Raw genomic sequence first — 18,111 nt, forward strand, 5'->3', positions numbered from 1 at the left:
TTTCTTAGCAAGGTCCTGGACATATCAGGTAATGTTAACATGAAAAATAAAATATTTTTCCCAAAACATATTAATCCAGGAACATAAGAATTCACAGTTAGATTTCAGATTCAGATTTTAGATTTATTGTTAGAGTACATACACAACATCACATACAATCTTTTTCCTGCAGGCGAGGCAGAATTACCACTTATTGGTAGTGCAAAAACTGTACTCGATGTACACATGGAAATAAATAAAGAAATGTCAGCAAACTGTGCAATATAGAAAAAAAAATCAATAAAATGCAAAATTAAAGTCCTTAAATGGGTCTGTGATTGGGTTTGTTGTTGATGAATTTGATGGTGGAGGGGTAGAGTTACTCCAAACAATTATGATTTCACCAGCTTTAATTGCTGTCCAATAATGATCACCATGTGTTTCATGATGTACTAAGAGCTCTGCTCAATTATGTTGTTAATATTGAATATTTAACTCACAACTATGATGTAAGAAATGTTCATGTCCTGGCAGGTCTATGGAAATGCAGGACCTAGCAAGTCCGCACAGTCGAGTGAGCAGTAGTGATACTTCTGCTGGCTCAAAACTGGACAAGGCCAGCCTGAGTAACACTTCAATTATATCCAATGGAACAGCAGGTGAGTTGTGGTAAATGTCTTTTCCACATTTTCCACTTTTGTTTGTGTTCTTCCTTCTTGCTTTTGATTTTATTTTAAGCTGTTTTTCATTTTCAACAGTAACAAACGAGGAGAACCATCCTGTACTTCTTCTTAGCCAATATGTGGGTTCATCAAAAAATGCAAAACTGTCAGCAAAACATTTTCGACCTGTGGTATTAAAATTGGTACATGCTAATAAATAAGTGCAATCATACAAGTGATAGAAATTATGAAATATGATTATAATCTAGTAGATTTTTTTTCATTGAAACCATTTATTTTTAATGTTGTCATAGGGCATGGTAATAGGCCTTTAGGCCCACAAGCCCGTGCCACCCAAATACACCCAATTAACCTACACCCCCAGTACATTTTTCAATAGTGGGAGGAAACAGGAGTACCCAGAGGAAATTCATGCAGACACAAAAAGAACTCCTTACAGACAGTGGCGGATTCTAACCCAAGTTTGCTGGTGCTGTAACAGCATCACACTAACTGTGCATCGCCCATGTATATAGTCAAAATGTATTGATCTTCGGGCATTTAACAAAACAAGTACTACTACTACTTGAAATCTACCTTTATAAATTAAAGCATGTCATGTGGGATATTTGAAAATATTCCCCTTCTAGAGACCTGGAAGTTGGAACCAGTTAATCACAGTGACATTGTTCTTTATGGGCCTTGTTCACAAGCTTTTCTAGATTTTGATTTGATGTTTTACTCAACTAAATCCTTTAAAATTTGTGTTTGGTCTTCAAAATATTGAAAAATAGCACTGCTAAAATTTTAGTACAAGTTAAACACCTGTGATTTTTTTTTAATTAAAGCAGTCTTCTTCCCAAATTTAGAAATATGTTGGCCTGCTCACTAAACGGAATATTTTTCTTGTATTTGCTATTGCACATTCACTCAAGAGTGGTAGAAGCATGCTTGAGAAATGAGAAAAAAAAAATGATCAGATGTGTTTCCCATTAGATTTGGTTTCACTCCTTTTTTTTCTTGTCTGTCAATTCCAGGCTGTGGGATAGAGAGACCCTATTTTGAGGTTATATTCTAACAAGCTTTTGGGGCCCATGTTACTTTCATACCTTTCAGGAACTATTTTGTTTTATTGAACAAGAGGGCAGAATAAAAGTTTCTCTAATCCAAAATGGATTTTAAAAAAGGCTGCTTTTTGATATGTTATTTTTGAGGTACAGTTTCTGAACTGAATTTGCTACGAGTGACAAACTACACAAGATTTTCTTTACTTTTCTTGAGTTGTGAGAATCTTAGGTAGTGTTCCTTTACTGCCTTCAGTTATCAATATCATTCACCTGTGCCTTACTAGAATCGTATAATTAAGAAAGATGGGACGGGCATATATAGGTTACTTACCATATGGTGTAACAGGAGAAGGTAGAAAAATTCACAACTGCATGGGTCCACAACATGTTCCTCCAGAGCAGTGGATTTCAAACTGCCCCCCCCCCAAAAAAAACCTCACATACCGCCTTAAGCAATCTCTTACTAATCTCAGAGCTCTTATGGTATAGGGATTGCTTAAGGTGGAATGTAAGTTTAGGGGGGCAGTTTGAAAACCACTGCTCTAGATAATCATCCCTGACTGAAAAATAGAAGCAAAGGCTGTGGATCATCATTAGACCTGCAAGAAAAATATACTTGCTTAACAAGGTGTTAATGAAAATTAAGGAAAGTTCTTTGGGAGGTATCAGAGAAAAGTGTAAATGAGGGCAAAGAAGCCATACCTGTGGCTATGATTTGGATGAATAATGATTGAATCAAATGAGTGTGATCCTTTGGAGCTGAAAGATGGTGGGACATCTGTTGAAGGATAATGTGCCCAACCTTCAGAATCAGGTCAAGAAGAGAAGAAATAGATTGCAAATGGCAAAATACAGCTGTGAAATATTCAGCAGGGCTCAATATATTCTGTGGAGAGAGAAATCAAAAATAATTTTACAGGCTGACAAGCATTCATTAAAATGAAGTGACAAGGGGATAGATTGACTTTGACCCATTCCCGTAAGATGACATCAATGAATTTGATCAGAGTTATTTCCACACTGTGCTAGAGTGGAAAAAATAATTTTGGGTAGAAAGGGCACAGATTTTGGAGGACTTTGGAGAGGAATAGGAGATTAGAGACATGTAAGTCATTTAGAAGGATCAAAATTCACCCTGTTCATGGCAGATTTTAAAGCAAAATCTGCTGAAAACCATTAACAATATCAGCTATCAGAATAGCCAGGAAAGGGAGTTAGACAGGCAATAGTTTAGTGGGATAAAGATCAAGGAAGTAGTCACTGGGTATCCTTGACAAGTTGAACTTAATGTGGAGTTAAGAGGGAAAATGAAAGGAAGATGTGTGTCTTGGACTAATGCTGGGATTAACATTATAAATTTAAACTGAAGAGCCAGGGAAAAAGGGAAGCAACATGGCAGGAGACCCAATAGTCTGAATCTTAGTGATGTGAACTCCCTGCATCTGTTATTGGAAGTGAGGATAAAAGTGGGAGGAGAAGCACTGGAAGTAACAGGAGTTATTCCAAGATAATGCTGGTATAGTGATTGGTTTAGGGAGATGAGAGAGGTTTTTTTTACATTTTATGATTACATGATGTATGCCATCTTTAATTCCACATGTAAATCAAGACATGATAAAAAATCCCCAACAATTCTGTAGGGTCAGGAGTTCCAGGAATCGGACACGGTGGTGATGCAGATATTTTAGTCAGTTTAAAAGCTGAGCTCATGTGTAGCTTGGAAGGGAACTTGTGGGTGGTGGTAGTGGAGAGGTGAAATGAAAGAAGATAAGATGGTGGAACTTAAGGTTGGTTGGTTTAAAAAAACAAACAATGAAAAAGAAAAGTGGTTGGTGTGGGTCTCGAATGGCACACACGCGTACGTACACACACACACACACACACACACACACACACACACACACACACACACACACACACACACACACACACACACACACACACACACACACACACACACACACACACACACACACACACACACACACACACACATTGTCACAATAGCCTGCACCTTTGCTCACACCTTAACCTAGAAAAACTCCATCAAGTGATTCAGAAAGACAGAACCAAAAAGAAAATGGACAACAGGAAATAGGAACAATAATGTGATTTTAAGGAAGAAAAATGGGGAATTCCAGAACAAGAGACTGAAATTCCTGACCTTAGGTAATGATGGGATGAAGGAAAGTGATTGCATGGAAGGTTGGAGTCAGAGAATCAGATAAGTTACAGAAGGCTATGGGATGAGAAGAGATTATACAGTTTGGAAAGCTTGAGGTTATGATATGTACAGTCACAATAAGAATTTTAAATTGGAGGCAATGGGAATCAGGAACCAAATGAACTCAGCATAATCATGTTTCAGGAGTGGGACTGCAACAAAGTGGATTATGGGCAGTAAAGTTTCATGTGCACAGAAGATCACACAGATAAATGAATACAAGGCTGCTCAGGGTGTCATAGGAGTCATTGAACATGAAGGTAACAATGTTTGGCTAAGGATTTCAGATGTAGATGGCTTAAGACAAAGTGAAGGATGATGATGTTACATGTATTGAATTAGATGATTTTTAACAATGACTCTGTGGTATTATAGACATAGAAAAGAATTGGCAGGGAATTTTTACAGGGATTGAAGAAACTGGCTTCTGTCTGCCCAGTATCATCTGGTGCAAGTTGAACCTCATTCACAGAAGACAAGCAGAATGAAAATGTAGGAGTACTGGTGAGGTGAAGGCACTTGATAAAGAATTGAGTGATTACTGTGTAGTGATCCCTGTGACATCTTTGGTTGATGTTACTAAGAAGCAGCATGAAGGATAGTAAGTATTTTGCATGTCCTCCCAGAAAGAATTATCACAGGCAAAATCAATGACCCTAGTATATCAGCTGGAAATCCTAGACAAACTGAAGCAAAAACTCCCCAAAGAATAGATCGTATTTTGCTAAAATGTAAAAGTGAAAAAAGGGAAGAGAAATATCAATTGTTATGAGAGATTGAAGAAGTGTCCATGGAGACAAAACATGTAAATGTGATGATAAGTGCAGGAGGGTTACAAATCAGATTTAACGATGAAGAATGTTCATAATAAATGGCTATCTGGCTTGATGTGTGTTCCCATGTCATTAAAGTTTGAATCCTGTCAGATTAACAGGAAAAAAAAAAGCAAGTTTAAATATGTTTGCAATGGAAGCAGGCCTCATTTTGCTAAGTGAAGTACATTATACTACTTCAGTATTATTTTCACACTCCACTACTAGCTAAGCTCATAGTGTCTCTGAGGCCAATCAGCTCCTGCATCTGACAGACCAATCTTGAAACTATGCTAACATTTTCCACAAATTTAAAAGTTTCTTCACAGCCAGCAAGCAGAAATACGCTGATTTATTTGTGGCATCATTGAAACATCATGAGCATTTTTACACAATTATTTTCCAAATATTCTCTGAAGAATTTAGTAAAATGGTAGTGATATCACACCAATTGGAAAAATAATCACCAACATATTTTTTTTCTAGGATGTTTTTTTTCTTTTGATCTTTAAATATTCTCTCCCTTTTCCTCTTTCCTGGATGTTGAGGATGGCATTTTCTGGCTCCATGTGCACTTTGCAAATGGTGTTTCTCTGTCTACCAACATGCACAATAAATGTCAATGGACAATTGACATTCTCTTTATTGAAAATCTACATATATGGCAATGCAGACATGTTCATAGAGTGATTATGACTAATAATTGTACCAGGTTCACCACCATATGGTCAACAAAATCAGACTACAGAAACAAAGTAAATCACAAAATTCTGTAGACACCGTAGTTGAAGTAAAAACACAAAATACTGGAGAAGCTCAGCAGGTCAAACAGTGTCCTTTATGTAGCAAAGGTTAAGATACAGAAACTGGTCCTTTGCCCCATTATTTTAATACTGGCCAATGAGTGCCCAGCTATGCTAATAAAAACACAGGATCTCAGCCAGTCTTACAGCGTTCATAGGAGATAGGATATATTACCGACATTTCAGGTCTAAGCCTTTCCTCAAGGTAAGAATGGATGCTGCAAGACTGTCTGAGTTCCTCCAGCATTTACTGTGTCTTTTTGCTACACGCACAGCATCCATGTTCCATCGATCTATGCTAATCCCTTTTTTCATCATTTGGCTCACGGTCTTCTATCTGTCTCACATAGATACTTCTTAAATGTAAATACTGCTGCAGATGATACCAAGATAGGTGGAGGGACAGGTGGAGATGAGGAAACGTGAGGAAATGAAGAGGCTGCAGAAAGACTTAGAGAGATTAGGAGAATGGGGGAAAAAGTGGCAAATGAAATACAATGTGAGAAAGTATACAGTCATGCACTTTGGTAAAAGGAATAAAGGGGCAGATTATTATTTGGATGGGGAGAAAATTCCAAAATTCAGAAGTTCAAAGGGACTTAGGATACCCAAAAAATTAACTTCCAGGTTGAGTTGGTGGTGAAGAAGGTGAATGCAGTCCTTGCAGTCATGTCTAGAGGAATAGGATAGAAGAGCAGGGGTGTGATTTTTTTTTTTAATATATTTTTCATTTTCCATAAATACATTCACACAATCTTTAAACTTTTATACATGTCAAATATATTAAATATCTGCAAAATTCCCCCAATTCCCTCCTTACCCATCTCCCAACAACAAATACCATCAGAGCTTTCACTCTTCATAATTCTTTTTCAGGGATATCACGTCGTTACATGGTCAAATTTATAATTGGACCCCTACATAATATAAATACAGTCAACATATCTTAATGAATGTATCATATTTATTCTTTAAGTTCTAAGTAATTTTCTCCATGGGTAACTCCGTGGCCCATCAAGAAGGGGAGAATCGGATTTCCAGATGATTGCTATACACTTCTTAGCCATAGCCAGAGCTGTTGTGCAGAAGGGCATGGAAGTGCTTGTGCATGAATCGCAAAAAGTTGGGTTGCAGGTACAACAGGTTATTAAAAAGGCTAATGGAATGTTGGCCTTCATTGCTAGAGGAATTGAATTAAAGTGCAGGGAGGTCATGCTGCAACTATACAAGTTACTGCTGAGGCTGCACCTGGAGTACTGTGCTGTTCTGGACTCCATACTCGAGGAAGCTTATACTAGCCTTGGAGGCAGTCCAAAGGAGGTTCACCAGGTTGATCCCAGAGATGAAGGGGTTGACCTACAAGAAGAGACTAAACCGCCTGGGATTATACTCACTCAAATTCAGAAGAATGAGAGGAAATTTTATAAAAACATGTATGTTTATGAAAGGGATAGATAAGATAGAGCCAGGAAAATTGTTTTCACCGGTAGGTGAGACCAGAATTAGGGGACAGAGCCTCAAGATTCAGGGGAGTAGATTTAAGATGGAGATGAGGAAAAAACTGTATTTATTAGAGAGTAGTGAATCTGTTGAATTCTCTGCCCAGGGAACCAGTTGAGGCTACTTCATTAAACATATTTAAGGTTCAGTTAGATAGATTTTTACATAAAAAAAGGAATTAAGAGATATGGGGAAAAGGCAAGTAGATGGAGTTGAGTCGATGATCAGATCAGCCATTGAATGACGGAGCAGGCTCAATGGGCTGGATGTTCTCCTCCTGCTCCTATTTCTTATGTTCTTTTGTTTAACAAAGCAAATTTGAAATTTAGTTAATTTGTGTCTCACATCCATAATGTTGCCCAGAAGTTACAGCTCTGGGTTGCATGGGAAGGTCACTCCTGTTGCTATTGTTAGTATTTCAGCGATATCATACCAGAATGATCTTAAGGTTCCAATTTCAACACCACATCTGAACAACATTTCAGACATTTCAGATTTTGATTTATGCAGTTTTTGTGGCGTGAGATATATTGATGTAAAAAATTATATTGAACCAATCCATATCTCGCATTGATCATTGATATCATACTATCCAAACACCAATCAGACCAACATTCCTTCGGTCCGACTCCTACCTCTCTCTTGACCTTTGTAGGCCCAGCTTATCACTTTCACCTTGAAGAACAAAATATATCCTAGTTATAAATTTATATGTATTTCTCAGCCTCAGCATCCTTTCCACTTCATTATTGAAGGCGGGACCATTGTGGAACCCCATATTTCTCGCAAGAAGGACCTTAATGAGTAGGGATGTGAAGTTAAAGGTTTATAAGGCACTGATGAAGCTTCACTTGGAGAATGAGATACAATTTTGAGCTTCTTATTTAAGAAAGGATGTGCTGGCATTGGAGAGGGTTCAGAGAAGATTTGCAAGAATGATTAGCATGTGAAGAACATTTGATGGCTCTTGGACTGTACTCCTTGGAGTTCAAAAGAATGAAGGGGGAACCTCATAGAAGCATTTTGAATGTTGAAAGGCCTGGACAGAAAAGATGTGGCAAAGTTGTTTCCCAATGTAGAGGAGAGTAGGACAAGAGGGCACAACTTCAGGATTTAAGGGTGCCCATTGTATTTCTTAGCCAGAGAGTGGTGAACCTCTGGAATTTGCTGCCATGGGTGGCTGTGGAGGCCTGGTTGTTGGGTGTATTTAAGGCAGAGATTGAGATATATATATATCTGAATGTCAGGGTATCAAAGGTTATGGGGAGTTGGCAAGGGAATGGGACTGAGTGGGAGAATGAATCAGATCTTGATGGAATGGTGGAGTGAACTCAATGGGCTGAATGGCTTACTTCTCCTATATCTTATGGTCTTCTGGTCTAAAGATTGTGAAAATCTCTGCCTTCACCATCCATTCAGGCAGTGCATTCCAAATTTCAAACTGACCCCTGAACTCACATTCCACCTTAAGCAATCCCTATGCCATAAGTGCTCTGTGATTAGTAAGGGATTGCTTAAGGTGGTATGTGAGTGAAAAGAAAAATTTGAAAACCCACCCATTGTGTGCATGGTTTCATAACTCCAAAGGAAATGGGAAAATGATGATTTTTCTCAAGCAAAATATTCCAGTAACATTTGGGTCTGGAGCAGTGATTCTCAACTTTCCCTTCCCACTCACACACCACTTTAAGCAATCCCATACTAGTCACAGAGCAACGATGGCATCGGAATTACTTAAAGTGGAATGTGAGTTTAAAGGGCAGATTGAAAGCCACTGTTTAAGGATTAAGAAAATTTCCTCAGATCTCTTCTAAATATATTTTTCCTTCCTGTTTCGGAGACCTCTGCAGTCCAAGGATTTTCTATCAGCTATAATTCCCATTCATCTCTCTCGTACTTTTTGTTCCTTCACAATAGATCTTTGCTTCACTAACATTTCTTCTCTATTTTTTCTGCAAAAAAATAGATGTTTCTTTAATTTCTCACCCATTTCCTTTTTCTCTTACCTCTTCCTATAAGGAATCAAAATTTTCTTTGGTTATTCTCTTCCATTTTACACAATTACAGAAGCTATTAAAATCTTTCCATATTCTTTGCAAATTTACTGTGTATTCTTTTTGTCTTTCTCTTTATCAAATTTAAGCCCTTGACAGTTCCTAAAACTCTATGATTCTCAGGTTTATTGTTCTTATTTTCATCTAGTCTAATCCTCAAACTCATTAGTTAGCAACAGGTGAGATGGCGCTTTCCATAGAGTTTTTATTTCTCAATAGAAAGTACATTTAGTAAACATTATGATTTTGTTCACTATTTTGCCTTTATTTATCCATTGCACATTTTGTCCCACTAAAACTTCATTCTGGAAACCATGAGATTGGGATATTTTTCTAGATTTTCACACATAGAAGATCTTCTTCCCACACTTACATTTAAGATGTTATTGATAATTCTTGGAATACTGAATAACTCAGGACAGATCAAATATGAGAATCATATAATTCTTGATGTATGGTTATAATTTTGAAATGTGTGCAAGCATTCTGATAGCAGGATTGAAGTAGCAAAATGTTTTAATTCAGATTAAAGAAACTGATAGCAAAAAAAACAGATTGTTTTTACAAGATCCTTTAGCTTTCGTTTGGTCTTGAAGAGCTGTAAACTGAAGTCTTTCTGATGGTGAACTTAGTCAAAGCATTCAAGATCAATGTATTCTAAATCTACAGTGTATTCTAAATCAACAAGAGAGTAGGATTGTTGCGACCTAGACCAGCAGCAACATAAATTCACCAAGACAATGGTCTCTTCAAAACAATACCTTTTAATCCTATTATGTGCAAATGTGTGTGTGTGGGGGGGGGGGGGTGGTGGTTTGCCACCCAAACCATTACAGTTTAGGCACAATTCTGAAGAGATGATTCCAATTTAAAGTTCAGTCTTAGAAATCTTTTGTGTTGAAACTCTGAGTCTTAAAACTGTTCAAAAGTTCTCAAACTTACAAATTCTTGTAGAATAGCTTATTCATACAAATGACTTTTTTAAATAATTCCCCTCTCTTGCATAGAGGCTGCAGAACTTGTGATTTCCACGATGATTTCACAAACCCAGGCAAGGGTTAAATGAAATGACCTACACTCTCTTGATCAAGAGTGACAGTCAAAGTGGCCCTTTTCTTCAAAGCCACTCCTTCTGTGTTCCTTCCCTGACAAGGGAAAATACAGCAGTGCCTGTCTCACTGAATGTTACTGCATTTCTTACTTCAGATGATCTGGTTCATAAGATCATCTGAAAATGGTCTTTTGTTTGACCAGATGGTTTTCTGAGTAAACATCATTGTTCCAGGTTTCAATGGATAACAACCATTAAACTGCTAATGCTCTGAAGTAGCAATCAGGCTGGTCTCTTTGAGCAAACAGGCTTCCTATTCAACAATGATACAAGCTTGTTTACAGCTGAACATAGGAGACACATCATCTCTCCAAATGGTGTTCTCTGTGTGTAAGTGTCTTTGTATGTGTTTCCCTGTTTAAACCCACCCAATAACTTTACTAAGAAATATATATAATAACCTAAAGATTAATAATAACACAAGTCTGTCACAAGGACAAACAGAAATAATTAATAAGCCAGAATTAGGTAATGATATTATTATATCCAAACAGTGAGCATCATATAATCAAATTCAATGTTAGGTTTTAAAAGAAGTTAAAAGAAGAACTAAAGGTAACTAAGAGAGAGCAGATCAATAAAAGTGTGTGCAAAAGTCTAAAGGATCATTTGAATCCAGAATCTGGAAGAGAAAAAAAGAACAGCTGAAGGAAGAAGAGGTAATAAACTTAACAAAAAAAGAGAAGAAAGAAAGGAAATTGTGTGAGATGCCATCGGGAAACCAACACCTATAAGTAGCTGAAGAACTAAATGGGCAAATGGAGCATTTAAAATAAATGCGGCTAATATTACAAATACATGTAAGAAATTAGATAAATAATAAATTTGTGTTAGTCATCATGGGAGAGGAAATGGATGAAGTACTTGATGATCCAGAAAACTAAGAATGAGTCAAACTCACTGAACATAAGCAAGAAAATAAACTGAGAAAAAAACAGAGGCTCTTGACTCAGAAATTCCCAAGGCATGAGTTTCAAGGAAGTAACCAAGACAATTGCAGCTGCTTTCACCGTAAACTTTCACATTTCCATCAATTCAGGAATTGACCCTAAATGCAACTTCATTAATTGAGCAAAGATAAGAAAGAGAGAGACCACGAAATTAAATACCAGTTGGTAAAACATCTCCATGGAGAACTTATTGGAATCAATTACACAGGATGGTGCCTGAGCACTTAGAGAAATTTGAGCTGAATAGTAAGAAACAACATATAATTGTAAAGAGAAAGTCCTGCCACATGTGAATTTTATGAGGGAGTAAATGAAGAGTGAGACAGTTGATGTGATTTAATTGATCTTTGAGAAGACATTCCAAGGCATTTTCATGGAATGAGAGTCTCAACGTGGACAAGACAAAGGACATGATTGTGAACTTAAGGGGGACGAGAAACAACCACCACATCAACGGCTCTATAGTAGAGAGATTGGAGAGCACCAAGTTCCTTGGAGTTCACTTAATTAGTGACCTATTGTGGACACTCAACATCTTCTCCCTGGTCAGGAAGGTACAATAGCGACTGCACTTCCTGAGATGACTAAAGCAGGCACGGCTACTGGCTACCATTATGTCAATCTTCTATAGGAGCTCTATCAAGAGTGTCCTCGCCAGCTGCATTACAGTGTGGTATGGTTGCTGCAGAGAAATGGATTGGAGGTCAATCCACAGGACCATAAAAGTAACAGAGGATCACTGGAGTATCCTTCACTCTCTCCCCCCCCACCCCCACCCATCGATGTGATTTACCAGGATCAATGTCTAAAGAGGGTTTAAAAAATCATTGAGGACCCCTCCCACCCTGCAAACAGCATCTTTCAGCTGCTCCCATTAGGGAAGAGATACAGGAGGATCAGAGCCAGCACCACCAGGCTGAAGAACAGCTTCTCCCACAGGCAGTGAGAATTCTGAACGACCAAAGGAACTGCTCACATTAACCATCCGAGACTCTCATATGTACAAAACTATAGTTATTTAATTACTTGCATAGCTGAAATACTTGTCCTCCAAAATAAATCATACCAGGGATTTTAGATCAATTGGGTGTAAATGAGCAGCACCCTCTCATGAGCCGAAAGGGCCTGTTACCATGCTGTATGTGCAAATTTCTTTAATTAAAATTAAAAATTGAAATAAATATATTGCTTACCTGTATGTGTGTTATGTCTGGTTGTGTATCTGCTTATTTTACACCGAGATTGTACTTGTACAATCAGATGACAATAAACTTGACTTGATAAGGCTCCACAAAAGAGACTATAAGGAAAAATTGGAGGTCATGAAATAATTATTGACCTAGTTAGAATGTTGGTTCGGTTGTGGGAGATAGACATATGGGTGCTTGAAATGGATGAATGGAAAAAGTCTTTTTATCACCTCAGAGATCGAATCAATCAATTATGTAAAAGTACATAATGCAGAAATTACATGGTGATAGTTGTACATTCAAATAATACTTTTTTTCATGATTTCGGTATGTCTCAAAAGTGCTATACAACCTATAATGTTATTTTGAACTGTAACTATTATGTCAATGTGAAAGTAAGTTTGAGATCATTGATTCAAGAAAAAGACTTCTTAAATTATATCACCCTACAAGAAGTGGAGAAACAAAGTGATGTGCAGGTCCATCAATAACAATTGACAAACAGATAACCATATGCTTGGGCTATAATAAGGGGGCAGAGGTCATCCAAAGCTGCGCAAAGTCCTGGTTGGATCACATCTAGTGTGTACAGTTCTCACCACGGGACAGAAAGAGAGGACCAGGTGGAGACATATAGATGTTCTTCACAGAAAAGGTATATTAGCTGCACTACCACCAAACTATTGCCAGGATGGTAGGAGAAGAATTATGAGCTGTGATTTCATGAGCTCGACTTGTAACTAATGGAATATAGAAGAAAGATATTTTTCTTTTGTACAGAAGCCTAGGATAGTTAAAACTAAATCAAGAAAAGGTAGGAAATACCTCTTCACAGTGTGGGAGGAATATGAGTTCGTCACTGACAAAAAGAGGTTGATGCAAGCTCAATAACCTAAAGCAGTATATTTTTGTTAGCCAAGTATATAAGGAATGCAAAGTAAAGATGAAGACCAGCCACAATTTCACTGATAATTCAAAGCCTCAAGTGCCTGAATGGCCTATTCCAGTTCTTACAAAACAATGTTTTGAGTGGCTCAGCCAGACCTCAAACACCTTGTTGTTCCAGTTTGCAAATATTGCATGACTGACTGTCTCAGAGTTGAGGTTCTCCGAATATTTCACTTAAAGTTCACAGGCATCAGAGTCTAGATTATCACCTCATCTATTCTGATTGGTGCAAAATATTTTCCACTGTGCCCCACAGTTTCCCAGTGGAACATTATTAAGAAATACCAAAGTAGCAAGATCTTTTAATAAAGGCTAAAGTCCTAACATAATTGGAATTTTAGGTTTAAAAATGTCCTTTGTTCATTGAAGATTTTATAGGCAGAAATAAAAATTAATACAAAAATTGTTACATTCCTATTATTGTCTTACCCTTCAAGAAGCTCTTCATAAATATTTTCACCGTTTTAAAAAAAAATTGCTAACTATATGCTAGTATTATAAACAATGACTACACAACATTTCATTTGCCATAATTTAGCATAACATTAGAAGCATGAAGGTAAATCATAAAAATTACCACATTTCTGAAATGAGTTCAATAAAGAATCAACAAAAAAGACTGTACTGGTGATCACAGTGAATGTGGAAGCAACTGTCTTCATTCATCGAACTTTCTTACTTCATATGTGATTTCGTGAAAGAATTCCATCTGCTCTCAAGAAGAATGTAGAATATTGGGTAATAATTTACAAATGTGCATTTCTTTTCCATAAATAAATGCATCAAATAAATACTGTTTACAAAAATAGGAAATAAAAGTAGGAGAAGCTTAACCCAGCCAAGTTCATCACAGGCACTGACCTCTCATGTACTGAAGGCATCTATGTGAAACGTTGCTTCAAGAAGGCAGCCGTCATCATAAAGGATCCCCATCACTCTGGTCACGACCTCTTCTTGCTGCTATCATCAGGCAGAAGATACAGAAGCCTGAAGTTCAGCAGCTTAAAGCAGTTTTTATCCACCAGCTACCAGGATCTTGAAACTCTCTTACTACTCCAACCCTAACCATAAACAAGACCAGCACGGTTAGTGCAACACTGTTACAGAGCCGCAACTCAGGTTCAAATCCAGAGGTATCTGTAGGGAGTCTGTACATACTCCCCACTCTCTCTCTCTGTGGATTTACTCTGGGTGGTCCAGTTTCCTCCTACCTTTCAAAATGTATGAGAGTTAAAGGTTGATTGGGCTATTTGGGCATTAAGGGCTCATGGGCTGGAAGGGTCTGTTTAATTGAATTAAATTGTTCGGGACCACCAAAGGATCTGTTTGCACAATTGAAATGTCACTTTTTTTTGTTGTACTAACTCCATCTGCGAATATATTTATATTTATTATCTCTTTTTCCATATTGATATATTGTGGTAATTTGTCATATACTATTGTAGTTTGTGCATCTTACATTCCTAATTGGCTGCAGTAAGTAAGAATTTCAGCGTGTCTGTACATATGACAATAAACTCTTATTACTTCTTGTATACACACACACAGACTCTCTTTCTGTCACTGTCTTCTCTCTCACTCTCACTCACTGATTTTCTTTCTTTGGTCTATAGTTTGTTATTTTGTTCATTTAGAAAATATTTTGTGCCAACAGAATTTAGTAATGGAAAAGCACCAAATCTGAAAGTTGTATTATAAATTATATAATCTCTATCCATTTCCTGGTTTTATTACCATTTTTTTTCTTAATTAGAAAAATTTAATGAAGCAGGTGTGACATTGGATTTATATGTTTTAATTACTTTTTCCTTTTTAAAAAAATTACTTATCTTTGATCCTCAGGGGTCATTCTAATTTCCTGTTACATTGCAATGAATGGGACAATAAATATACCCCCATCACTGAATATTGGAAAAAAATATAAACTGGTTGCATCCATAGATAGGAAGTGAAACAGTAAAGTGTTTCTCTCATGCCTTGAGGAAGGACTCACACCCGAAATATCAGTCTAATATATTTAGCTCCTATGGATGCTGTGAGACCAGCTGAGTTCTTCTGTGTTTTGCATCCATAGATATAGCAGTATTTCATTGTACACATAATTTATCTGGAGACCATATTGGGCAAACCTAGTGTGGCTTATCCATAATCTGTTGTTAAAAGATCTTTGAGATGTACTGCAATAATACTGGTAGTGAATTAGGCAAAGATTAGACTAGGCGTCGGTGTATTACAGCATTGTGAGGTAACATTTTTTTAATTTAATTTTGATTTTTGTAATTACTTATTTTTGTACAAAATGAATCTATTATCTAGATCAAAATTTGCTTAGGGCTTCAATTATTGTTTTTCTTGAGACCATTAAATAATCTGCTCAATTTATTCTCCATGTGCAGTTTGTCATTTTGTCTGCCAAATTGCCAAAGGCAAAAAAATATTGTTTCCAAGCATATTTGTTGGATTCACTAAGATGCACCAAGGCCAAGAAAAACCAAGGGGAACTATTCTGTAATGACTGACTTACCAAGGGGAAGCATACTGTTTCTTTGATATCTTACTTAGATGTGGTTTAAGTGATTTTTGTGGCTTTGCTGAACAACATAGCGCTGTTTATTTAACTAATGTAAACCTTTTTGAACTCATGAATGTGCGGAGTAAAGGGGACTGAAAATGACATAGGCTTGCTGTGCTTAATATCACCTGCATTTCTTTCCTGCAATTACTCAGCCATCTTTATAAATGTACCCCATTAATTATTCACCTGTCACTTCCAATTTTTATATTATCACCATTAAAAAATGCTTGGTAAGTTAAATAACTCAGACTTGTTTCACTGGTAATTTTTCTTCTATGTAACTTGTGACGCCAATCAGCTGTCATATATCCAAGACACGCTGCTTGGAAATGCATCTATTCAATCCGTCCAGCATCTTTGGTGTATGATTGCATTAATTTATTAGCATACTATCAAATAATAAAATGCGATTAAAACCCCTGAACTAAACATGATTCTAACTTTTCCTCTTCAGGAGATACCATGACTATTTTAAACACTGCAGACTGGTTGCTGGGTTGCAGCACCCCTACATCTGCGACAAGTATGGCAGATTATGGTACAGTGCATGGTGTGGCAGTGTGATCTGAGTGCAGTGCTCCTTTCTTCTCGTTTTCTGCTTTTATAGCTAATAAAATTCTAATTAACAACAAACAATAGCATTATCAAGTAATTTGATGTTGGCAGAGTAATTGCGCGTTTTAAAAAGAATTGAATCTGTTGGTGTCCTGACCAATTAGCTACTAATCATTTTTTACCCTATATTAATTGTGCGCTTGTCCATATCCCATTCAACCAAGGTAGCATACTTTTTCTTAGCACCCGTTAAAGAATTTGGGACAATACAGTAGATTATCTTGGTACACTCACAGAAACAACTTGATTTAACTGGTCCATTTAATGAAGTAAACATCATCAAGATGTTCCAAGGAGAATTGCTGAACAAAATTGACACTGGGGTGCACAAGGAGATGTGAGATTTGATCACAGAAATCATGTTCAAATTTATAAATTTAAAGGGCATCTTAAAGAAGGAAAGAGAGGCAGAAAGTTAGGAAAGTCTAAGCAAGAAACTCCTTCTGTTCAAAAATTGGCAGCTGAAGCCTCGGCCATCATTCACTAGTGATCTGGCAGCCAATATTTCAGGAGCGCAATTTTTCTTTGATTGAATCTCAAGATGTGGGATGTAGGTGTTGATGATAAGGCCGTCATTTGATAGCAATTTCTAATTATCCCTGGGAAGGTGGAAAAAGCCAGTCTCTTCACTGCTGATGGCCTTGAGATGGAAAGATTCCCTAGCATAGCAAGCAACAGTCACAGTGAAGGATGAAGATAGAACAGAACAGCATAGGAACAGGCCCTTCAGCCCACAGTGTCACTGCTAACTTTGCTGCCAAATTAAACGAATGCCTCCGCGATGTGTGACTGGCTGGCGAAATTGCGTCCACCTGCTACCCTATTCATGCCAGGTTTGGGTAGTGCAGTCAAGAAACCTTGGTGAATTGTGAAATTTGGTTAGTAGTGTGCATTCTAACCCAACTTTCACAGTTCCTTAATGAAGGTGGTAATAAATATCTAGAGTAGTGAACAGGATGTCAGTAATGTGGGGACATCATCCAAGATGGTATCAAATGTAGTTAGTGGTCATTAATCCTTCACACTCCAAAAATGCCTTTGGGATGGTTATGAGTTCGGGTAAGCTCATTTCTACAGGCCAAGTCACTGACTTAGAACCACAGTTTTTTATGAGACAATGCTCAATAATGAACCCCAGGATACTGATAGAGAGGAATTTATGAATGGTAATGTTGTTGATTGCCAAAGAGGGAGAGTTCTCTCTTGTTGGAGATCATGACTTGTTGGAGATCAGCAATGATATGATATAAGGGCAACTATGATCCTTGACCAGGTCTTATTGAATTTAAACTAAAGCTTCTCCATCATTTGAAAGGAGCCCTGCAAAATAACCAATGATATTCCCTCGTCAGACCTTAAACTGGAATGGGGAGCAGTTTAGACAATCCAGCTAATGATGCTTGAGTCCAGGAGACGTTATTAGACACAGGGCTGTCAGACTTTATTATATCATTTGGTGTGAGTTTGGTGATGGCTAGCTTTAGTGATGGTGGGGTCCTCAGGAGAAGAATAGATGGTTCACCCACTTAGTGTTTCTGGCTAATGATTTCAACAAATTTATACTCGTATACCATGCATCCAGTTCTTGAGGCATGCATTCACCTTCTCCCAATACCTATTT

At 37.3% G+C, this 18,111-nt stretch overlaps 1 protein-coding gene across 10 annotated transcripts in view; it reads left to right on the forward strand.

Moving 5' to 3' along the window:
• Positions 1 to 18,111, forward strand: part of eya4 (EYA transcriptional coactivator and phosphatase 4) — a 475,725-nt gene that overhangs the window by 296,801 nt on the left and 160,813 nt on the right. For 4 of the 10 annotated variants that reach the window (XM_069887302.1, XM_069887300.1, XM_069887303.1 and 1 more), the window contains 2 exons: positions 514 to 638; positions 16,330 to 16,398. The exons of 4 other annotated variants lie outside the window; for them this stretch is intronic. In XM_069887302.1, the coding sequence (XP_069743403.1) occupies positions 514 to 638; positions 16,330 to 16,398 (194 nt within the window). The remainder of the gene's footprint in view (positions 1 to 513; positions 639 to 16,329; positions 16,399 to 18,111) is intronic. 2 more of the 10 variants (XM_069887310.1, XM_069887304.1) reach the window with 1 other exon arrangement.

The sequence above is a fragment of the Narcine bancroftii genome, chromosome 6, assembly GCF_036971445.1.
Source record: "Narcine bancroftii isolate sNarBan1 chromosome 6, sNarBan1.hap1, whole genome shotgun sequence".
NCBI lineage: Eukaryota > Metazoa > Chordata > Chondrichthyes > Torpediniformes > Narcinidae > Narcine > Narcine bancroftii.